At 38.3% G+C, this 24,479-nt stretch overlaps 2 protein-coding genes across 3 annotated transcripts; one reads left to right on the plus strand and one right to left on the minus strand.

Moving 5' to 3' along the window:
- Nucleotides 1–34: 34 nt before the first annotated feature.
- On the minus strand, nt 35–12,783 carry Nkiras1 (NFKB inhibitor interacting Ras like 1). Of its 2 annotated transcripts, none has more exons than XM_027923170.2 (4): nt 12,694–12,783; nt 5,445–5,555; nt 830–1,071; nt 35–566 (listed from the first exon to the last, which is right to left on the minus strand). In XM_027923170.2, the coding sequence occupies exons 2-4, from the start codon at nt 5,536–5,538 to the stop codon at nt 324–326; spliced, it is 579 nt and encodes a 192-aa protein (XP_027778971.1). In that variant the 5' UTR covers nt 5,539–5,555; nt 12,694–12,783; the 3' UTR covers nt 35–323. The 2 variants fall into 2 exon arrangements, with proteins under 2 accessions (XP_027778971.1, XP_071475603.1); XM_071619502.1 differs by lacking the exon at nt 12,694–12,783 and adding an exon at nt 4,282–4,381 and having other exon boundaries at nt 5,445–5,532.
- A 220-nt stretch (nt 12,784–13,003) lies between these two features.
- On the plus strand, nt 13,004–15,471 carry Rpl15 (ribosomal protein L15). The gene is made up of 4 exons (XM_027923161.2): nt 13,004–13,083; nt 13,765–13,946; nt 14,203–14,339; nt 15,113–15,471. Exons 2-4 carry the CDS (start codon nt 13,775–13,777, stop codon nt 15,416–15,418), a joined length of 615 nt encoding a protein of 204 aa, XP_027778962.2. The 5' UTR covers nt 13,004–13,083; nt 13,765–13,774; the 3' UTR covers nt 15,419–15,471.
- The last annotated feature ends 9,008 nt before the right edge of the window (nt 15,472–24,479 follow it).

The following is a 24,479-nucleotide window of genomic DNA, read 5'->3' on the forward strand; positions in this document are numbered from 1 at the left end:
CTTTTGAAATAGGTTGGGGGGATTCATACATGGGTTCATTTGCACACTATCCAAACTTTATTTTACTACTTTGATTGGTGGAACATTCATAAAAACAAAACACGCTAATTTCAGGAACATATTTCAAACAAAGAGAATATATTTCATATCAGGCAATACTAATAAACTTAGTCCAGTAACATAAAGTGCATTAGATTACTTCCTTAGAGGTTTCCTTACCAACCAAGATATATACAAATGGTCTATTTTAAATATCAATCTTCACATACATAGACACTTAAAAGCAGTCATTATTCAAAAAACAATTGTGGAATTACTAATTTTTAGTTCTCAGAGTTAGAGTTCCCTTTGTTTTTCCTCCCAGGCAAAGGAAAGCTGGATTTGCTCTGGGGTTGGGATAGTTTACTGGCTAATAAAGTGAAGGGCTCAATCAGAGTTTTCCGGTCTGTGACAGTCACCTCCCACAGTCTTACTTTCTCGCTTTTTGCCCACTGCTGTGCCACCTCGGCATCCACTTGTCTCTGCTCAGAAAGGTCGATTTTGTTTCCTAATACAACAATTGCTACCTGGATGGAAAAAATGGATTAAAGAGATTATACTTTGCCAACCTCAGTTTATAATAAAGAGCGATCTACCACAGTACTGAATGAATTTATTCCTATAAAAAAAGAGTTACAATACAATTCAGTGGGTTTTAAGTATGTAAATGACCCAAGAAGTCATGTGCTGGGGATCAAACCCAGGGCCTCACATGCCAGGCAAGTGCTCTACCATTGAGGCACAACCCCAGCCCCTCATGTTATGATTTAAATGGTAATTTATACTTAACCTCTTTTTTGTCTTTGAACTTATCAATTTCTTTCTTCAGAAGCTCCACTCTTTGAAAGGATTCCAGGTTATTCACACTGTACACTAGAACAAAGCCATCAGCAAATGAAAAATAATGCTTTGGGAGCTCTACACCTTCCTGTAGGCCTCTGGTGTCATAAAGATGTAACTGTTCTTTTACTCCCCGATCTGTTTCCACAGAAGCCATGTATACATCTTCCATTGTTTCACAATCTTCCATTCCTGGGATTAAAAAGAAATTGCCGCTTTTAGATAAACCAGTGTCAGTTATTCAGTATTTTGTTGTCCTTTAAAGGTTTCCTATTTTTGATATATAATAATCACATTTCTACTTTATTAGTGACTTCTTGAATAAGTAGCTGTTCATAGTAAATTGACAACATGACTTTTGAAAATATTTCTTCTGGCTTGGTGCAGTGGTGCATGTCTATAATCCCACCAGCTCAGGAGGCTTAGAAAAGAGGGTCACAAGTTTGAAGCCAGCCTTAGTGATTTAGCAAAGCCCTAAGCAACTTAGACCCTAACTCACATAGGTGCTGGGGATGTAATTTAGAGGTAAAGCACCCCTGGGTTAAGTCCTCAATATGTGTGTTATAAGTATCAATTGTAAAAATCAAAAGCATTTACTACTTAGATTGGAAAGTTCAGGTTGATTTAAAAAGCTTCAACTACTAAGTGGCACTTTTTCTTCTCCATCAGAATTAATGACAGGATCTGGAATGAAATTTGCCATTTTCTTTCTTTTTTTAAATTTGTTGATAGACCTTTATTTTATTTATTTATATGCAGTGTTGAGACTCGAACCCAGTGCCTCACACATGGCCAAGCAAGTGTGCTACCACTGAGCCACAACCACAGACTCAGCCCAAATTTGCTATTTTCTATAGAACTCCCCAGGTCTTTTCTATAGAACTCAAAACTACACGTGTCCAGTCTGTGTCCCAGTACTGGGCCTTTAATCCACAAGTACCTACTGGTCACTTTTATGTGAATGTCCCTCAAGCACTTCAACTAATATTTTTGTCATCATCCCTCCATTCCTGTTCCTCCTCCTTGCTTTCTTCCCTTGATCACTACTTACCACGATGTCCTCGGTTTTTTATGAGCAAAATCAGAAGGTTACCTCAAACCATCCACTCTGCTGCTGAAATACCTGCGTGATTCCTGTCTCCTACTTCAACTGGATTGCTACCTTCACCTGAAGTACTGCGATAGATCAGTGACCACCTAGTACCTTCCACCTGAACCACTACGATAGATCAGTGAACACCTAGTAAATACCTCAGACCCTTTGAAGATGCTGCTGAAATGTCAGTCATGTGGACCTTCTCTTAATTATCCCATTTTCCTCCTGCTACTACTGGGCCTTGAACAGGTAATACCATTTTATACTTCAGTCTTTCCATATCCAACCCCTCCAAGTGGACTGTAAACACTTTGAGAATCTAGACTGGTTTATCTTTATAGCTCTGAGAATGAACAAACTTACATTCATAGAAGGTCCTTAATACATGTTTGCTGAATGAATGGCCTCATAACTGATAAGCCAATTTCAGTTCTCCTCTTGCCTATGATCTTTTAAAAATGCATTTTACCACTTTGTTCCATGATTGCAGGTTATTCCATTTTTGCAGGATTTGTCTCTTCAATGAGTCTATAAGTTGCTTAAGTGAAAGGACCCATTCTGTGTATGCTGTAAATAGTTAATAATCCTTTGTTGATATAGGAATTAAGGGAAGAAAATTAACACTTAGAATTTTTATGAGTAGAGCAGAGACATAAGATAGGTATGATTATGGTCCCAATAACCACCTTCATATTTAAACCTCATGTTTAAATATGAGCTACATCCAGAGAACTCATGGACTAACACACTACACACACACACAAACTGTCACATTTGAAATTCGGTTATGGTTTTCCAAAACAACCTAATACTATAGAATGACTTATTCCAGGTGCATTATATGAAATGTTCATCAGCTGTAAATAAAATCTCCATTTTACAAGGAATAATCATCTAATGATTAGATCATGAGAATACAAGAATTTACTTTCATCAGCCTAACTTTTTAAGGAACATGGCTGGTGTTTAATAAGGGAAAATTCTAAGTTTGATTATATGAACTTGTGTCTGTATCATCCTGTCATAAATTAAGCTGTCATAGATTAAGTTAATAATTTCAACTGGATTGCTAAGGGCTATTAAGACAAAGTTATTGGGCTTTGATTACAAGGAAATTTAAAAGCAAAACTTTTATTCACCAACAGGAGTTTGGTGGTCCCACTCACATCACCCTCATTAAGCTTAAAACCTCATATTCTGCTACTCTACAGATTAATTGAAGTCTTGACCCTGCCATTAGCTCTCTAGATCTCTTCACTGCTTCAGGCTGCTGAGGAACTACCCCTTCCCACCAACACAAGACTAAGGATGCAATCTCCGGAGAAGGTATAACAGAGGATGCTTAGACTAAGACAAGAGGAGAGGCGTTGCACAGTGAACACTAGCGGAGGCAATCAAGTGACATACCTGCACATACAGGGTACACATAGTAAATGTTGAACTCCTCCTACCTCCACTCTCTTCCCTTTCTCTGCTCCTAAAACTTTGGCAGTCAGGCCTTTACTCCAATGCCAAAGAATGTGACCAGTAAAAAAGGAAAAATTCTAAATGTATTGATATCTAGGGGTTTTCCAACAAATGCTCAGTCAGATCCCTTTTGTGAAACTCAAAGTCATGAACCCTGTCCATTTGCTTAGAGCTCCCAGTTAGCTCTGTAGGCCTCCATTCTTTATTAGCAGATAACCAAAGTTTACCAGACAACTGAGGAAAATAGACTCAAAAGTCAGAAAAGAAGGGTTGTGACTCAGTGGTAGAGCGCTTGCCTAGCACATGCAGGGTCCTGGGTTCAATCCTCAGCACCACCTATAAATCAGTAAAGTAAAGGTATTGTGTCCAACTACAACTAAAAATAAATATTTTTTAAAAAAGAGAAAAGAGTACTTTGGAGGAAATGGACTATGCAAAAGAAAACCAAAACACTACCTAACAACAGGGAAACTAGATAGTATAACAGTTCTTATTTCACAGATGCACTAAGAAATAAAAATTCAACGAAAGGACTGGAAAATATGAGGAAATATCACCTAAAATGCAGAAAAAAATATTAAGAAAACCAGAGGATTAATCTAGAAGGTCCAACATCAATAAAGAGTTCCATAAAGAGAAGAGCATCCACAAAATAATTCACAACTGAAGAATATACACATCATATTGCAAGAAGCCACAGTGCCTAGTACAATGGATGAAAACAGACCAGTTTTATGACACATCACTGTAAAATTTCAGAACAGTGGTGTCTTGATCCATTTGTGCCATTACAACTAGATCCCACAGATTAGGTAATTTATAAACAACAAATTTCTCACAGTTCTGGAGGCTGGGACATCCAAGATCAAGGCACTAGCAGGTTTGGTGCCTAGGAAAGGCCCAGTCTCCTCTTCCAAGGTCGTTCCTCATTGCTGCACCCTACAGAGGGGTCAAACACTGTGTGCTTACTTGACAGAAGGGGAAGACAGCACTTCCTTCAAGCCCAAGTTTTTTTATAAAGTTGCTAAATCTCACTCGAGGGCAGAGCTTTCATAGTTCAATCACCTCTTGAAGACCACACCTCTTAATACTGTTGGAAAGGGATTAAGATTCAACATGAATTTTGGAGGGTCACTATCATTCAAACCACAGCAAGTGGGGACACAGTAAGGCTTCAGAAGCTTCACATACAAAGCATCAAGAATACTAACAGTTCCCAGAAGCAGCACAACATTCTACTTTTTGACTCACATGGTGATTATCCAAACATATGGCTTATAAGTGTGCATTTTAAAAGTATTCATTTTAGTAAGAGGAGAAAAGATGACACTAGATCAATAAAGCTTTCAAAATTCTGAAAGTATTTTCAACCTAGAATTCCATACCCATCAGAATTATAATTCATATGTGAGGGTAAAATAGAGATATTTTCAAGCATGCAAAGCCTCAAAAACGGTATCGTTTATATTTTGTCAAAATGGTTAATAAAAGAAATGTGCTCTAAGCTACTTGCCAAAAATAAATACTTTAATACTTTGTCGATCCATATTTACTTATCTCTTACATAAACCTCTTTTGTAATGTCTGTCTGCCTTACCATGACCTCCTTAAAACCAAAAATGATAACTCTGTAACTCACTGAATGAATAATCCAACTCACAAAATTAAGTCATAGTACAGCAAACAGCTATATTTTCCATTTTTAAAAATCTACAGAATACACTTGGAAAGCCATATATCCAGTATGGATCATTCCAATGTATTCTTTCTCTAGACCATCTTTTTTTTTTATAAACACATAGAAAACCACATACATACAAAAGAATATATATTCATATCCATCAGCCATTTCTTACCTGTTTTAACAACCACTGCTAAATTTCAATAAAATCAATATTTTTTCCTCTATTCTCTACTTCACTTTGGTGTACCATCACCCATCTTTAGTTTAGCATAACCAACAAAAACCCTCCAGAGAAAAACTAGAGAAAAATAATCTTACCAATAGTATGATTCCCATAAAGGAGCTGCTCCAAGATTGCGGTTTTCCCCACAGACAACAATCCACAAACTACAACCTTGCATCCCTTTCCCATCTTCTCTCAGGATATCACTGTGAAGAGAATGAAAGCTCTTAAAATTGTATACTGTTGAAGAGCTGGGCACCATGGCACATGCCTGTGATCCCAGTGACTTGGGAGGCTGAGGCCCTAACCAACTCAGTGACACCTTGCTCAAAATAAAAAAATAAAAAGGGCTAGGGGTGTTGCTCAGTGGTTAAGCACTCCTAGGTTCAATCCCTGGTACAAAAAAAAAAAAAAAAAAGTATACTTTAGAAACCAGTATACTTTTCTTTTAAGGTTGATATTTAATCAGTTTTGTATATATAGGGGAAATTTCAAATATAAAAAAAGGATAAAATAAGGTATATCCTTCCAAACCCCATTCCCTTAGTCTCCTATTTGCCCTCTTAGGGCAATTAGTTTTACAAGTTTCTAACATATCTTCACAGAGATAATCTAGAAATACTGTAAGAATAGATAAAATTGTATGTGGTGGTACATGCCTGTCATCCCAGTGATTTGGGAGGCTGAAACAAAGCTAGCCAAGTTATATTGTTACATAGTACACATATACAAATACCTGAAAAGGAATTATGAATTCTATTATGTATAATAATGCATCAAATCAATTATAAAAAAAAGACTATTTACTCATCAATATTTACCTGAGAAAATAAACATTTAAGTAAAAATTTAAGAAAGCATGAAGACATTTTTCGATAGAAAATGGATGGACTTAAAGACTATTAATGTTACCATAGTCTTTTCTCAAGAATGTGAAAAATTGGATTTTTGTAGCCAAGTATAGTCATACTGCTTTTTGAGGAATAGACCATGAGAGAAAAATTGCCCAGGCATTTTAAACTAGAAAAAGAAAAATTCCTCTCTCCTAGCTTCGCAACTTATTTGCAAGGAAGAGCAAGGTCAAATTCCCTCAGGGCTTTGTTTTCCAGAAGGCAAAGGACTAGATGCCAAGGCATAAAGGAAAAAGACGTATTAAATTTTACAATCTGATTCGATTTTTGCCATCACACAACATCTCCTTTCCTCCCAATTCTCTTCTTTATCTACAAGCCCCTGGCTAAAAGGGATGCTACAACTTCCTGTAGTCAGTCAGAAACAACTGTAACAAAAGGGATTCTGAGCATCCTTCTGTGCTCATGTGCTCACTGGACTATGAACTAAAAACCCAATGCAGAACACATTTTAATGGAGGCAGAACAGTAACACCTTTGTATCCATGTGTGTCCCACAACACTATTTTTTTTCCAACTCCTACAGCATTAAGAAAAAAATGAACTTTCTTTTCTCAGGTTTCATCAAGTTATTTCTACTTGCTCAGAGTAATTTTTTAGGACCCAAATTACCCACAAGTCACCATTACTTCAGCACAGTAATAACATGATACTCATTTCCAGAGCAGTGCATTGTACTTTATCAGAGAAAAATTACTATCCCTTCTGTGATGTAACCATTATTTCTTGGGTGACAAACCCAGCAAATAATCCTTCTAGGTCTTCCAAGAATATATATTACTTGCTCCCATGAATATAGATTCTTTTAAGAGACTATCTTTTCTTTGTACTTTCAATATAACTACAATACAAAAATCCTCAGCCTTTATAACGGCAAAATTTTATGTACCATTGATCATCTATAATGTTATCTCTCATGTCTGTAACTATGGCCTATTTTAGAGTCTTCTACACATAACTCTGAATTTATAATTAATGTCACCTTATTTATCATAGGATTCTACTCTTTCACATATTGTGATTTCTCTAAGATATGATACCACTGAGCCTTTCTTTTAAACAGCTTTTTTTAAAAATATATATTTTTTAGCTGTAGTTGGACACAATATCTTTATTTTATTTATTTTTATGTGGTGCTGAGGATTGAACCCAGGACCTCACACATGCTAGGCGAGCGCTCTACCACTGAGCCACAATCCCAGCCCCTTAAACAGCTTTTTAATAGCTAAAATTTAAAGGAAGCTGCCATCTAGCCATGTAAGAAGAATTTTAAAAAGAAATTAATGTACCAGAGGATAAAAAAATAACGGAAGTGTAATACAATTCTATAAGAAAAGGTTGTTGCTGGAATCTAAATTCTAGATTTTATATTCCTCTGAAAATGTTGGAACCAGTAGAATTTCTAAATACCAATCCCTACCTCCCTCCTCTTTGTTTAATTTTTTGGGAAAAAATGCCCCTTTACCATGTTATACTATTCCAAAATGCTCAAGTGGTTTAAAAAAGGGAGGTGCATACATGAATGAGCCAAAGAGAGGTATGCTTAGCTATAAGTAAAAATACCCAAAGATTAATAGGAACAAGCCATCTGTTAAAGTGGGGTAAATACAAGCAATGAGGACTATAGCCAACTGAAAAATGTTGAAAGCAACAGAATTCTAAGAAATTTGGAAATCAAATACTGTATTTCTAAGCGTCTTAGAAAGTGGTCTTAAAATGTTTTAAAAGTATTATACTATGTTGGGCTAGTTGAACACTCCGGTAATCCCAGTGATTTTGGAGGCTGAGGCAGGAGGATTTCAAGTTTAAGGCTAGCCTCAGAAAGTTAATAAATGAAAATGAAAATGAAAAAGGACTGGAGACTTAGGTCAGTGGTAAAGCACCCCTGGGGTTCCCAGTACAAAAGAAAAAAAGAGTAGTACACAATTATATTTTAGATTGCTCATTGATACTAGGATTAACAGATAAAGCTTGTTAAAAATGTGTTTTGGGGGGCTGGGATTGTGGCTCAGTGGTAGAGCGCTCCCCTAGCATGGGCGGGACCCGGATTCTATTCTCAGCATCACATAAAAATAAAAGCATTGTGTTGTGTCCATCTACAAAAAAAGAGATTCTCTCTCTCTCTCTCTCTCAAAAAAAATGTGGTTTTTGTTAAAAATATACATTGTATTGATGCATTTAAGTATAATAAATTAGTGTTTACTTTGGTACTACTAGAGAAGATTTCATCAAGGGCAAACAGTAAAAGCAACTGAAAGGAGGTGGCTCTAAACACCAGCTATGACACGGGTGTGATGATATGTATCTACTGTGCCAGCTACATGGGAGACAGGCCAGGGGATCATGAGCCCATGAGTTTTAGATCACCCTGGGCAACAAAGAGAGACTCCATCTCAAAAAAAAAAACAATAACAAAAATAAACAAGTTTTTTTAAATAATTTTAATTTTTTTAGAAGTAGTTGGACACAATACCTTAATTTTATTTATTTATTTTTATGTGGTGCTAAGGATTGAACGGCACATGCTAGATGAGCGCTCTACCGCGGAGCCACAACCCCAGCCCAAAACAAGGTTTATTTAAGATTTTTTTTTTTTAAGGAAGGAAAGAAAAATAAAGGAATAAAACAGAAGAGATCTACTTAAATATTTTATACTATCAAAAGGAAAGCAGATAAAGAAATAAGTGTGATCAATCAAACATGGTTGTAATATCCTAGGTCCCTAGTTATCTTCCAAATGGGAAAAAATAAAAAACCACTACCAAAAAGCAGATAATTAGTGACCTATTACATCAATTAAAATGAATGAATTTCTTATACAATAAGTATTTTTAAGGTGTTATGGTATAACCTATAACAGAAAAATGTTTGAAAATCTGTACCATTTTCATTATTTTCAAAATGTCTCAAGGGCTAGAAAAGGCAGATACCACCTCCTTAACTATCTATGGCATGGAAAATCTCCCCAGGGAAAAAAATCTTAAATTTTCAAGTGGGTGCATGGGTGTGTGTATGTGAAGGGGTTCTAATTCAAAATTTGTGAATTTCTCTACATGGAAATAAAGATGATTTTCTAAATATCCAAAAAGTATGAATTATTAAAGATCTAATAACATTCTAAATAAATAACATTAAAATATAGATAAATATGTATATTTCATATACAATATGTACATCATTTCCTCCCAAATACAAAAAAGATCACCTGTAGTACCCTGAATGGGTAATGAGTGGGATAGATCCTGAGAGTGGCCAAGCCTCTTAAATGTAGTTTCAAGAGTTTGGAGGTTCCAGAGTAGATGGAAGACCATTAGGTTCCCTTCAGTGTTGTGATGCTATAACAGGGGAAACTGCTTATCCAGAATATGCATCAACACTAAAGTTAATACAGAAAAAAAAAACACTAGAAGTTTTAACTACTTAGTACAGTCCTTACCTAAAAAACTGCTGAACATAAAACCCAATCTGTGACCATTAAACTTCATCTGACAAATATGACTAAAGAGTACATGCTTTACAGGCAAAATCCAATGACATCTTTAATGCATATTGCTTTCCAGACAAATCAATAATATTGCTAGAGAATAAACACATGACTCAGTCCATTCCTATGGAAAACACTGAGCTTTGTCAACATTAATTCTCTTTGAAGAGCCATCAGAAACAGCTCCTTCAAATTACCAATGTTGTTCTTCTGCATGAGGGGATCATTCTATTTTTATAAGTAAAACAACTTTTCTATGAAACTAGAAAAATAATACTGAAGCACAACATCATAGTAGAGATGTTATAAATCTTTAAAAAAGCATAAAAGGGTAAAACTTCTACACCGTGTATTTTCTTGTTTAAACATGTATGGCATGTAATACTTTTATTCATGTGTTTTACATACATATTCAAAGGGTTTTATAAATAATATTTACTTAGTAAAATATATAAACAGATTCCAGCTTACCATTCTCAATTCACTTAACAAATACTTACTAAGGGCCTTCCATAATACCAAACATTAGGGATGAACAAAAGGGCAAAACCAGAAAAGATCACTGTGGTTAGGAATGTTGAAATCAATTGGAAATACAAATCCTATTAAACTGATAATTGAGGAACTGCAAATTGAAAAACAAAATTACAAAATCAATTGATAAATTAGCAGATTATTCACATTGTCTGATTCATCTTTTCAAATGATTCATCCAACCTGGTAGTGAACCATTCTCAACTCATTTCTTTCATACTCCACATCTGATTCATCAGTAAATCCTACCTTTTTCCTTAGAAATACAGCCAGAGTTACATTTATAACCACCTCCATTACTACCAAAGTGGCACCATCTTTTCTCACTTGGACTACTAAGGATGTCTCTAATCTCATCCCTCAAACCTATAAGTACTTTATTTTATCTAGTAAAAGGAATTTTGCAGGTCGGATTGAATCAAAACTTTGAGACCATCATTATTAACAGGAGTGTCCTAGAAGGGAGGAGGAGGAGTGATTGAAAGGTTCACGAAGCAGTCAGGTGCCAAGTAAAGAAGGCAGCTCTCTAGAAGCTGAATTCTCCAGATGCTATGCCTCCCGAAAGAACACAGCCCTACAGATCCCTGATGTTAACCTAGTCAAATTTTCGACTATAAAATTAACTACACAATGATAAATTTGTTATTGAGTCTGGAAATTTGTTCTAACTGGTTACAGTAACATTGGGAAATACAACCTCCTAATTAGTCTGCTTCCATCTTCTCTTTCCTTTTAGCCTCAAAGCAGCAATCCAAGTTATTCTTTTAAAATGTAAACCATGTGCTCAAATGTTCCAATCTACAGCTATGTGGAATCTAAGGTTCATATAAAAACCACCTCTCTGACATTCTATCCGTCTTTCTCCTAGGGCTGATTCCAGCTACAATGCTTCCTTGTTATTCCTCTCTTAGTCCTGGCATGCTTCATTTTAGCCTTATCACTTTTCCCTCTACCTGAATCAGTGCTGCCTAATCACTTTTCCCTCTACCTGAATCAGTGCCACCTACTCAGCTCTTTATCTTGAGGGTGGTAGTGGTGATGTTACTTTAGGTGCTGTGGACTGACCCCACCTCATGCTACATGCTAAGCTCACACTACCTCCTGGGTTATGCCCCCAGACTTGAGGTGTATTCTTAAATGTTAACCTTCAAGAAAACTTATCCTGAACATTCCATCCAAAATTGCAACCTCCACCAAATATGCTAAAAGGATAATCTGGTGAGGCCTTTAACTGGGAGATAGCATCTCCCTCTAAACCCCAGGGAGTCCCTGGCACAATCAGCCCAGACCTGGAGCCTACTAGGCAGGCTGCCCTTCTCCATGGTAATCAGGGCTCAGGCCCATAGGTGGAAGGTGCTGACAGAAGACAGCCTAGATCTCATGCTGTTGTTGCAGCAACCTTCACCTCAACACCCCTTCCACTTTCCTTGATGTTCTTCCTTAGTATTTATAAAACATCAAACATAATGCATAGCTTATTTATGTTCATTTGTTTCCAAGAAGACTAGAATTTTTTCATTGTTCACTGCTGTATCTCAACAGATGGGGCACTGCCTGGATATATATTAGGCATTCAATAATTATTTGTTGAATGAATCAACATACCAGGGGAGCGCTCTTACAATGGTAAAGCTGTGGTTGGTTTTTTGTTGTTGTTGTTGTTTTGTTTTTAAAGAAAAACATGAAGTAGGTAAAAGAGATAACCAAAAATCACTATTTACAAGGTAAAGATGTTTTCTAGCCACACATAAACATGATAGTTGGAAAGGATTTGAAACCACAAGAGTTTTATCAAAAATTAAAATATTCTGGAGACGCAAAAAAACCCAGCAAACTGTATTTCTCAATAAAGAATGCAACACAGGGGCTGGGGCTCAGTGATACAGCGCTCGCCTGGAACGCGTGGGACACTGGGTTCGATCCTCATCACCACATAAAAATAAAGGTATTGTGTCCACCTAAAACTAAAAATATATTAGAAATTAAAAAAAAAAAAAAACCGCAACACAAAATGCCAGCATTTTTCTAGGCATTTCTTCCCAAAACACTCGCACCTGCTAAACATGTCTTGGCAAATAAATATTTTGCTTTTCTAAAAAAATGGGGTTCTGACGTTAGCAAACCTGGGATCTAATCCATATTCAGGAAAAGAACGGAAATGAAAAGGGTCAAGCTGCCAGCATCCACTGCCTCCGCACCCCTCAAGTCGGGCCTGCAGAAGCTTCCAGCGGAATTGAGAAGAAGGGACGTAGTAGCGGCCCAACCTGCGAAGATCCAGCTCCAGGAAGGCCTTTTTTGGGGTGGAGAAGAGTCGGGGCCCAAATTTCTGCGCCCATTCTGGGGAGTGGGGCGGGAAGTCAGCGCTGTTTGGGGGGATCGGCCGCGACTCAAGAACCCGCTTTGCGCGAAACAAACCTGTCCTCCAGCAGACCCTGAAGGCAGCAGCGAGGCTCCTCGGCTGTTCGCAGCCACCGGCTCTATAGCACCGCCTCCAACTAGCCGCCTAGCGGGGCCGGCTAATGGAGACCGACGCTCGCAGTCCAGCCAAGACTTCAATTCTCTCAGCCTCCCGCAGCCCCTGCCTCTGCAGGTTGGAATCCTTCAGAGCAGGGGGCGGGACAACAGGAGGCGGTGCCCAATCGCGGCCGAACTCCGCCCACCGGCTCGAGGCCGGAACTACATATCCCATGAGGCTGTGGGCGGCCTCAACGCTCCACCGGAAAGGGGCTCTCAGAAGAGGGGGAGGAGCCTAAAAGGGATTGTGGGAGAAAGGCTTCTTCCTTTCGGTTTGGCGGCAGCCATCAGGTAAGCTGGGTGAGAGATCTTAGGTTTTCCATCCGCGGCTAATCGCCCTCTGCCTCAGCCATCCGGGCTTGAAGACCTTGCGCCCTCGGAGCTCCTCCTGCCTCTTGTGCGGCGAGAGTCCACTTAGGATGCTGGGCTGCGAGGACATGGAGAGGTGTTCCCCTGATCGGGGTGGGGGAAGACGCGATGGCGGCGCAAATTGGAGCTGGGCCGGGAGCCTGAAGAAGGCGTGGGGCTGAGGGGAGGGAGGCTCGGCCTCGAGCGTTCTTGAGCGAGGCCGACTGATTGGGAAGGGTAAGTGCATTTTTCCTTAAGAGTTAACTTAAGGCGTCAGTAGAACCTTTTATTTACTGTGGTGTCAGCGACATCACATTGCGGGCTGGGCCCTTGGGGACACGCCGCCTGCCGTAGCTAGTTGCCCCTCGGTGCCCAACCAAGTCTGTCCATTCATCCAACGAAAATAAAGCCGAGTGCTCACCCGCGCTTTACGTGCTGAGCTTGCAGAGGTGACTGAACGCGGCCTTAGAGGTGGGGTTTAGGCTAGCTGTCGCCTGCAGATGGTGCAGAGCCATTTTCATTCCCAGCGGTTCCCTTGTGTTGGTGGGGAACTAAGATGGACGGGCGAGATCTCATTGTACTTTTAGCGGCTGCTGTCTTTTAATGCCCAGTTCCATCTCGAAGGTAAGCCAAGATGGGCGCATACAAGTATATCCAGGAGCTATGGAGGAAGAAGCAGTCGGATGTGATGCGCTTTCTTCTGCGGGTCCGCTGCTGGCAGTACCGCCAGCTCTCGGCGCTCCACAGGGCTCCCCGCCCCACTCGGCCGGATAAAGCGCGCAGACTGGGATACAAGGCCAAGCAAGGTGCGTGTTCTCTTGGCTTGAAAGCGTCGTTAAAATTGCTACTCGGAACAGTTAGAAACCGGTGGTTAGGAACACACTGTTGCCCCATTGTCTTCCTTCGGAGTGCTTTGGGGAAATCAATTTGCTAGCACCTTCCGCAATTAAACTGGTTAAGTTATGGTGCACTTTGTCTGGAGTGGCAACTGTGCTGAAGAAGACAAATATGTATCTAGGTTTTTTTTTTTTTTTTAATAACCTGCTCTTTTTGTGTGTATAGGTTATGTCATATACAGGATTCGTGTGCGCCGTGGTGGCCGCAAACGCCCAGTTCCTAAGGGTGCCACCTATGGCAAGCCTGTCCATCATGGTGTTAACCAGCTAAAGTTTGCGCGAAGCCTTCAGTCTGTTGCTGAGGTAAATGGGTTTGAGTTGACACTTTTTTTTTTCTATTAGAGATGGTAGGCAAGAAATATTTGAGCAACTTTTGTGATTGTACCTAGGGAATCTATTGTGTATAAGATGAGTTCTTTACCAATCTTGGAAATTAGGAGTTACTGTCAAAAACTGTCAGTTTTTGTTAATAATCTATGCTTACATAATTAATGAACTTGTGAAACTTAAGCTTTCAAAGGGGCAGTAAACTTTGTTTACTGAGGGGGTTGCATTTATGTTGCTAATCATCTGGTCTGTTGCTGTTTTTCTTCAGAGTTATACTCTTGTAGGGGTTTGCAAATTGTAAGCCTTTCTCCATAAGGTTAAATTTTTTTAAAGAAGAGGTAATATGCAGAAGAAATTCAAGACTTGTAGAAATTTTGCTGAATTGGGGCTGGGGGGTATAGCTCAGTGGTGGAAAGTTTGTCCAGCATGTGTGAAAAGTAAGTTTGATCCCCGAGACTGCAAAAAAAAAAAGAAAGGTTCAAACATCCTAAACTTATATTTGTTATCTAAGTATTAATGTTAGTGCCTTAAACAGAGTAATAGCAAAAGTGTATTTGTGTTTTAGCAAGTCTACTTTATTTCATGCTCATGGTGCCAGCCTCTTGGGGGGAGATGCCTAGTAAATAATTGATTAGTTACATAAAAAGCTTCAGTCATTTGTCTAGTAACCTAGAGGTAAGAGTTAGAATTCTAACTTGCTACACTAAGCAAAGCAGGAGGCTTACCTTGGGCCTTTTTTCCTATTATAGGAGCGAGCTGGACGCCACTGTGGGGCTCTGAGAGTCCTGAATTCTTATTGGGTTGGTGAAGATTCCACATACAAATTCTTTGAGGTTATCCTCATTGATCCATTCCATAAAGCTATCAGAAGAAATCCTGACACCCAGTGGATCACTAAACCAGTCCACAAGCACAGGGAGATGCGCGGCCTAACATCTGCAGGCCGGAAGAGTCGTGGCCTTGGAAAGGGCCACAAGTTCCACCACACTATTGGTGGTTCTCGCCGTGCAGCTTGGAGAAGGCGCAATACTCTCCAGCTCCACCGTTATCGCTAATATAAGTATGATGTTTGTAAAGTTCATACCTAATAAACAATTTAGGACAGTCATTCTGCTTAAAGGTGTTATTTGTCTGTTAAAACTAGTCTGCAGATTATTTCATGAATGCTTTGTCAAATTATGGAAGTTAAAGTGCAATAATGTTTGAAGACTAATAAGTGATGGTGTATCTTGTTTCTAATAAGATAAACTTTCTGTCTTGCTTTATCTTATTAGGGAGTTATATGTCAGTGTTTAAAATATGCTATGTGGTATAATAGGTGTCAAATTCTTTAAAAAGAGGGGTGCTGGAACTAGCCCTATAGATTTGTTTTGGTGCATGTGACAAAACCTACAACTTAATTGGGATGATGTAATGCTCCAGTAGTGGTTGGGCTTTTGGGAGTGTGGCAGTTCAAACTTTAGATTTTGATTAAGATGAGAGGAGGATATCCTAATCCTATAACATGGATATATGCATTCAATTTTAAAGCCCACATTTTCAAATTTAACTCAGTGTTTCATTTGTGTAATTGCTGCTTCTGAAAGGGGAAAAGCTTCCCAAATGCAGTCAAACTTTCAGAGGAATAAATCTGTTGTGAGAAAATTAAAAGAATCTTAGAAATTAAAAAAAATCTAGGCTAAACAAAATTACAAAAGTCTTCACCATGTCCTATAAGTTCACATAAAGAGTAAAAGCTGGTTTAATAACGTGGCTTGTTGGATCCAGCATATTGAACTTATTGCAACAGTTTTCTGTGACATTTACATCAGTGTATTTTTGAAACAGGTTTGAGTATTCATTGTTTAACTTAAGATTTGTGGGCTAGGGTAGCTGGTGAATCAGTGGCTTTTGCTAAGTATTTGCAAGATTAGAAAAAAGTCCCGATTAAGATTTTTAAAATACATAATGCCAGTTTGAAACCATATTGAATCCTCAAGCCACATGTGCAAATGTATGTCTGGCTATTTAAAAGCACTTATTTGCTCAGTCAGGTCACCAGGAACTCACACAAGGGTACTTAAAAAGTTGTTACCTGTGTAATTTTATGTTGTGTGGCTATTTTTCTCATTCCTGGTGAAGCAATCCTCCAAATCTTTGAGTTGGTCCATCAATTAAGTATATTACCACGTTGTTTCATTTCTGTTAATCTTTTCCTGTAGATTAGGCTGCTCTTTCCTAGGGTGAAGTTGAATGTGGCGGAGGAATTGCCCCTTAGTCTAATTCTGGGTTTGCTGACATTATAGGTGTTTCAGTTTTAAAATCTAATTGATGCCCTTCTTGAACTGATTTTTCTTCAGCAATTTCAAGTCAATTGATTTCCAGGAAATAATCTGAAGCAGGCTCATAAAGCCTTGAGAATCAAATTCCTTTCTACCCAACAAAACAAAAGCCCATACATTTTGATTGTGTGTAGAAGTTGTTCAACTAAAGGAATAAATGACTATTAAACAAGTGGACCTTCTGTTATCTTTTGTCATCTAGTACAAATGCTGTGCTTTGAGGTAAACCAAATAACCTACAAAAATAGTGGTGAATAATGGTAGGAATAACATTTTGAGGGAGAATATGTAGTGCTTGATACCTAAGAGTTCTCTTGATTCATCAATTAACTGTAAGTTAAAAAAATGAAAAACTATTCTTTATGTAATTTAGAAAGGAGAAGGGTTCTGGTAGGTTAAAGGTCAGTGTCCCCTGTCTACAAAAATCTCTTGGCCTTGTTGATGTCTACCCTATAATTTTATCTCTACAATAGTTAAATGAATCCTGTGAATCATGACACCTGTGCTGGAAACGAAGTCCTTTCAATGGCTCTAATCCTTTACACCGTTCTATATGATCACAGCCTCAGTTTCTTAAAATAATTTCACTATAATGTCTTTGATGGGAAAACTCAGACATTAAATGTCATTTTATTAATTATTTCCTGATTGCCCCATGAGCTCTTCTGGTTTGCTTTAATATTTGCATATAAGCAAAGTTGACAATTCAGGTATTTAAAAATAACGGTTTTGGTGCTTGTCTGGGTGGCTCAACCTGTAAGCAGCAGCAGGAGGATTTCGAGTTCAGAGCCAGCCTTAGCAACTTAGCAAGACCCTGTCTCAAAAAATAAAATGGGCTGGGCATGTGGTGCAGTGATTAAGTGCTCCTGGGTTCAATCCCTGGTGACCCTCAAAAATAAAAAATAAATACTTTGTTTCTCACAACCCCACAATATATAAGTACTATTTTTTTTTTCTTGCAGTACTGGGGATTGAAACCAGGGGCACTCTGCCACTGAGCTACATTCTCAGCTCTTATTTTTTTGAGACTTGGTAAGTTGCTTAGGGTCTCACTAAATTGCAGAAGCTGGCTTCAAATTTGCAATCCTGTCTCAGCCTCCCACATAGCTGGGATTGATTTTTTTTTTTTACCAAGGAGGAAACACAAATATTAAGCAACTTGCTCAATGTTACCATAGTAGTAGTCTGAATTCAAATTCTATAAACAAAGCCCAGTGTAGTGGTATACACCTGTAGTCTAGTGACTGGGTAGTCTGAAAGGATCACAATTTCAAAGCCAGCCTCAGCAAATTAGCAAGATCCTAAGCAAGATCTTGTCTCAAGATTTAAAAAAAAAAAAAAAACAGGGCTGGAGATGTAGTGCCCCTAAGTTTAATCCCCAGTTCCAAAAACCAAAAGATATTGATTAGATATTGCATTAACATTAAAAATTCAAAAGATACAATAGACTCTATAGAAGAAAGTCCCAGTTACTTTCCCTGAAGGCAACTGATGGGGTGAGTTTCTTGGATTTTTAATTGGAGATACTTTCACAAATGTACAAAAAATACAAATGTTTCTTTTACCCAAACAGTAGGATATTATACATACTGTTTTATATTTAATTAGTTATCTCTGAGCTTATTCTGTATTAGTTCATAAAGAACATCTATGACTGCATGATATTCCATCATATGGATATAACAATTTAATGTGATTCCTACTGATGACCATTTAAGATTTTTTTCCAATGTGTTATTACAAAAAGGAGTTTTAAATTTTTCTTTTTTTTTTTTTTTGGTGGTGCTGGGGATTGAACCCAGGGTCTTATGCATTCAAGGTAAGCACTCTACCAACTGAGCTATATCCCAGCCCCAGGAGTTAAAAATTTTAGGTGTATGTAAAATTTTTTAAAAATATCTTTATTTTGAGACAGGGTTTCCCTAAGATTCTTAGGGCCTTGCCAAGTTACTGAGGCTGGCTTTGATTTGCAATCCTCCTGTCTCAGCCTCCTGAGCCACTGAGATTACAGGCATGTGCCACCTTACCTGACAGATGTATTTAAATGTTGATAGATCTTGCCAAATTGTCTTCTATAGAGGTTGTACCAATTTATATCTCCATGAGCAATGTAGGAGAGGATTTTTTTTTACTCCTATCCTTGTCAACACATTATCAAATTTTTTAATCTCTGCCAGTCTATTAGAGAAAAATGATATGTTACCTACTTTTGTTTTGCACTTCTGAGTGTGGCAGAGACAAAACTATGCATAGCATAGATTTTTTTCTCCTGGACATAACAGCTTTGTTTTCCAAGGTCTCATACATTTAGATAGGGGTCATATCATATTCTTGCCAATAAAATGGGAGCAGAAGTAGCATATTACTTCCCCTCCAAAGCTCTCAAGAGTTGGTATATCTCCACACTTCCCACAACTTTGGAGGAGGCCAGTGATCCAGACAGTATAGATGAAGAAAGCTACTTAACCACTATCAAATGCACAAATGAGAAGATAATGACTGTGCTAAGCTATTGTTAGCTGTTTTGTTCATATGACAGGATTGCCTAGCTCAACCCTGACTGATAAAGTTGGGCATCAATTAACATCTTAAAATAACTTATTAGACTTTTTTATGAATCTGTTTACCAGGGACCTTTTGTTATCTCTATTTTCCATCAGTGAATGAATTCTCCCCTTAAGCATCATACTATATTCTAGCTGCTAGCTCATTTCTGCTATGCGTCATCATTTTTCTGCTTAAAAGATTTTTAAAATAACAAAATTTCAGCTGTTCATTTTAGACTTTTTTTTTCCTCCCAGTGCTGGAAATTGAACCCAGGGCTTTGAACAGGCTAGGCAAATGCTGTCTCTGAGCTACATCCCCAATCTCAGGTTATCTTTTTTAATTCTAAGCCCTGATTCTATCTCTAACTTTAAAATTCCTAAACCAAATTAGTAGGTCTATTGCATCAGTCTGGCTGACTAGATCTGGCTACAACTCTCAAATCTCAGTGGCTTAAATTAATAAAGGTTTGTTTCTTGTTCATATTACATATTTATTGAGGGTTGGTCATTGTCCTTACTCCAGAAACCAAGCTGTTTCGGGAAGCTATCATCTGGAATATTGCCAGATGTCTAGGGCAAAAGGCAAAGAAAGCCTGGTGCAATTCACTTTAGAAGATTGTCTATTCACAGGGTGGAGAAGTGAAATCTTTACCAAGTACCTGGGAGAAGACAACCAAATGTTTGTGAATGACTCCAATAACTGATACAAAGTAACCCATTGATTTTCTTTTCTTTTTTCTTTTTTTTTTTTTTTTAACCAGGGATTGAATCCAGAGTCTATGAGCTACATTCCTAGCCCTTTTAATATTTTATTTAGAGAGAGGGTCTCACTAAGTTTAAGTTGCTTAGGGCCTTGCTAAGTTGCTGAAGCTGACTTTGAACTCACAATCCAAGCCGCTGGGGTTACAGGCGTACACCACCACGCCCAGCTCTTTTTATCTTTGCACACACTTGAGGAATTATGAAGAACAGCTGGTACATGAAGGTGGCAGAAGGAGCTAGTACACTCCATATTAGAAGAAAGAAGTATTTTATTACTAACATTGCTTAGACTTGCTAGCTATGGTGGAGGTAAAAACAAATATATTGATGGTTTTTGTTGTTCTTAAATTCTCTACAGATCATTCAACACCTTATTTAATTGATTCATTTGGCAAAATACGGTCATCTGCACACTATCTACACATGACTCTGTAAAAAATTCATGTGATATTTTTTTATGTGACCTGGTTCCTTTCCTGAGAACCACATAAATGTTCACTAAAAAATAACTTTAGATTCTCATTGCACAGTATGATAGCCACTAGCCACTAGTAATGATTTAGAATTGAAATGTCAGTTCTTCAGATACAAATACATTCCTTTTTTTTTTTTTTTTTTTTTTTGGTACCAAGGATTAAACCCAGGGGTGCTTAACCACTGAGATACATCCCTAGCCCTTTTTTATTTTTTATTTTGAGACAGAATCTCACCAAGTTGCTTAGGGGCTCATTAGGGCCTCCTAAATTGGTGAGGCTGGCTTGGAATTTGCAATTCCCCTGCCTCAGCCTCCCAAGCTGCTGGCATGTGCCACTGCACACAGGCTTTTTTTTTTTTTTCCCCCCCCCCAACTCTATATCCAATTTTGAGTCATTTTTTTTAGCATAAGGAGAGTCAGGCCAGACATGGTGGTGCATGCCTGTAATCCCAGCATCTCAGGAGGCTGAGGTAGGAGGATTGCAAACTCAAGGCCAGCTTTCCAGCCTTTTTTTTTTTTTTTTTTAAATATGTATTTATTTATTTTTCGGTGGACACAACATCTTTGTTTGTATGTGGTGCTGAGGATCGAACCCGGGCCACACGCATGCCAGGCGAGCGCGCTACCACTTGAGCCACATCCCCAGCCCCAACCTTTTTTTTTTTTTAAATAGTAGTTTTAGGGATCAAAACAGGGTTTTACACATGCTAAGCAAGCGCTCCAACACTGATCTACATCTTCAGTCCTGTCACACTATATTTCAAGAGCTTAATGATTATATTGGCTATCATATTGGTCAGCACAGAAAACTTCTGGACCACTACAGAAAGTTCTATTGCTGATTTAAAACCTTGAAATTTTTTCTCCTTTATTTTGCAGGAGATAGAGATGAGGCATATGAAATCTGTTTTTACCATGTGTAGATTTCATATCAAATTTATATTTCTTGCTATAAATTTTTTCCCCTTTTTTTCTGGTTGATAATTGGATTTCTAGAAGTCTTTGACAATAGTACAAACTATACAAACAGTACAAATTACAAGAGGAGGAACCACTATATCACCTTTCCAAGAACAAAGGTTTTAGTTTTCTTTAAAAAAAAAAAAAAACAAAAACAAAAAAAAAACTTTAGTTTTCCATTGGCTCCAATTTGGCCTGCATCTTTTGCCAAATTGTTGGATCCTTGAAATCAATTTTATAAATATTCCTTATTCAGAGAAGAAACAATTCTTCAGATTTGTCCTGAAAGAGCCAAGCTGGCCTGCCATACCAGTAGTAAGGTGACATGCAGTCACAAGCTCTACTCTGACCACCAGCTACCCCACAGAGAATGATCCTAAGTGGAATTTATACCCAGCAACCCTCACTCCCTAGGCCCTTCCCCAAGTTCAGCTTCAGGAAGTTTAGTTAACGTGTATCTTGTTCATTGGCTTTAGCTATTTTTGTTTGTTTGGCAGTCCTGGGTATTGAACCCAGGGGTGCTCTACCACAGCTACATCCCCAGTCCTTTTTAAATTTTTTTGAGAGAGGGTCTCACTAAATTGGCCTTGAACTTGTGAACCTGCTGCCTTGGCCTCCTGAGTCAATGGGATTACAGGTGTGCACCACTATGCCCAGCATAGATTTTAATCATATTTATGCTGCAGGGAACATACACTTTCCAACATATTCTTTTTTTTTTTTTTTTTGTATTTTATTTAGATATAGGGTCTCACTGAGTTGCTTAGTGCCTCGCTTTTGTTGAGGCTGACTTTGAACTCTTGATTCTCCTTCCTCAGCCTCCCAGCCACTGGGAATATAGGCATGCACTACCACACCCAGCTAACCAACCTATACTTACATAGGAAATACAGACTGAAAATAGTGGCTATTTTCAGTGGAAACGTTGATCAAGTTTCTTTTAAAAATTCTGCTACAAAGTTACAACAGTTAGCCTATGCCTCATAAAGCATTCAAAAACATACTTTTGAATGAAGTAACTGCCACACACACTTTGCAACTCACTTTCAAATCCTGGTAAATGTGAACTTAAACCTCCAAAATTGATTAAATCATTTAATTACATGCCATGAGTGCCTGAACTCATTTGCTTGCAAATCTCATTGTCATTTAGAGAGAGATTCATTATTTATTTGGCAGTCCTGGTTAGTTTAGAAGGAATAATGGAGGGGTAATGTAATTATCAGTCATCTAATCACTAAGTTTTTTTTTTTTTTTTTTTTTGCTTTTTGGGTACTGGGAATTGAACTTGGGGTACTTTACCACTGGGCACTTTTACCTCTCCAGGACTTTTTATTTTGAGACAGGTTCTCCCTAAACTGTTCAGTCTGGCCTCAAACTTGCAATCCTCCTGCCTCAGCCTCCCTAGTAGCTGGAACGCCTCTGGCTTTGTCACAAAACTTCTTATTAGAGTGTAAACATAGTATTCAGGTTCTAGAGATTGGTGACTAACTAAACTAGGAAATTTCACTTATCCAAAAGGAACATACAAAAAAAAAAAAAAAAAAAGATTTACACTAAGAACTCTGTTCATTGGCCCTGAGCTGGATTCTGTGGGTGGGGTCTGTTACAATCTAATGCAATCAACACATCCAGTATTAATACTGTGATTAGAATGAAAAATTTTTCAATGCCCCCTCCCCTTTTCAATGTAGCAGTTCTTTAATTTATTAATGCTTAGTTTTTGTATCATGCAAAAATATACTAACTACTAAGTATATTTTCTCCTTTAAGTCCTCATTCAAATTTTTTTCTTCCCTGTGTGTGTGTGTGTGTGTGTGTGTGTGTGTTTTCCTAGGGACTGAACAAGTAGGGCCTTGCCCAGGCTAGGAAAGCCCTCTACCACTGAACTGCACCCCCAGCCCTTCTTCCCCCTTCTTAAAGTCAGTTTGTAAGAAGAGAATTGGAGCCTTACCCCCACCCCACACCCTTAAAGCAAATCAGTAACTAGGAAAAAGACCAAGAAGTGCCAATCCCAAAGACAGAAATCACCAGTGAAGATGTTGACTGCCACTTAAAAATGTTCCTAATAGCTGGGTGCCGTGGTGCATGCCTGTAATCCCAGTGACTCTGGAGGTTGAGGCAGGAGAATTGCAAGTTCAAAGCCAGCCTCAGCAACTTAATGAGGCCCTTAAACAACTTAGTGAGACACTGTCTCAAAATAAAAGATAAAAAGGACTGGGGATGTGACCCATTGGTTAAGTGTCCCTGGTGTTCAATCCCTGGTTATATGTTCCTAATATAACCCCTCCTCAAGATATCATTGATTGTTTTTATATGATTTATAAAATCCTTCGAAGTTTAAAAAAAAATTTTTTTTTTGGTACCAGGAATTAAACTCAGGGGCACATGACCACTGAGCCACATCCCCAGCCCTATTTTGTATTTTATTTAGAGACCTGGTCTCACTGAGTTGTTTAGCACCTCGATTTTGCTGAGGCTGCCTTTGAACTCGCAATCCTCCTGCCTCAGCCTCCTGAGCCACTGAGATTATAGGTGTGCACCACTAGCTTTTTTCAATATTCTGAGCAACAACATTACAATTATTTCAGACTGGTACTCTTCCTACCATTACACTTAATGAATGTGTTAGACATTTATGAATGGGTTAGTCATTGCTTTTTTTTTTTTTAATAAAAATTTTATCTCAAGTTCCGTGGAGGTGGACAGTTGCCAAGTGTCAGCTGAACTAGTCAGGACTTTCCTGACTTTCTGGTCCTTTAGTGGTCGCTACCACCACCACATAATCTTCCTTGAAGACTCTGTATTGAAGCTGCGACCTGGAAAAATCCTTTGAAAAAGATTAGTAGAATCCTGCTAGGATCTAGAGGACAACAGGAAAGACAAAACTAGTCACTTTTCCATACAGATAACAAGATAAAGGCTCCAGGGGAATCTCTAAGGCATTAGGCAAATTTCTTACTCTCTTATACCTGTTTCCCCTCTTAAAAGGACAGGATGCTATGCTAGGCAAGGATTCTGGAGTCAGATCACCTGAGTTCAAATCCCTGCA

This window comes from Marmota flaviventris, chromosome 1 (genome assembly GCF_047511675.1).
Source record: "Marmota flaviventris isolate mMarFla1 chromosome 1, mMarFla1.hap1, whole genome shotgun sequence".
NCBI lineage: Eukaryota > Metazoa > Chordata > Mammalia > Rodentia > Sciuridae > Marmota > Marmota flaviventris.

Bases quoted from the DNA above. Each gene is read 5' to 3' on its own strand.
- Nkiras1 (XM_027923170.2), bottom strand. From the start codon at position 5,538: ATGGGAAAGGGATGCAAGGTTGTAGTTTGTGGATTGTTGTCTGTGGGG. The intron at 1,072-5,444 runs GTAAGATTATTT...TTTTAATCCCAG, and splicing joins TTATGGGAATCATACTATTG to GAATGGAAGATTGTGAAACA. The intron at 567-829 runs GTTAAGTATAAA...TTTTCCATCCAG, and splicing joins AGTTCAAAGACAAAAAAGAG to GTAGCAATTGTTGTATTAGG.
- Rpl15 (XM_027923161.2), top strand. From the start codon at position 13,775: ATGGGCGCATACAAGTATATCCAGGAGCTATGGAGGAAGAAGCAGTCG. The intron at 13,947-14,202 runs GTGCGTGTTCTC...TTGTGTGTATAG, and splicing joins GGGATACAAGGCCAAGCAAG to GTTATGTCATATACAGGATT. The intron at 14,340-15,112 runs GTAAATGGGTTT...TTCCTATTATAG, and splicing joins GCCTTCAGTCTGTTGCTGAG to GAGCGAGCTGGACGCCACTG.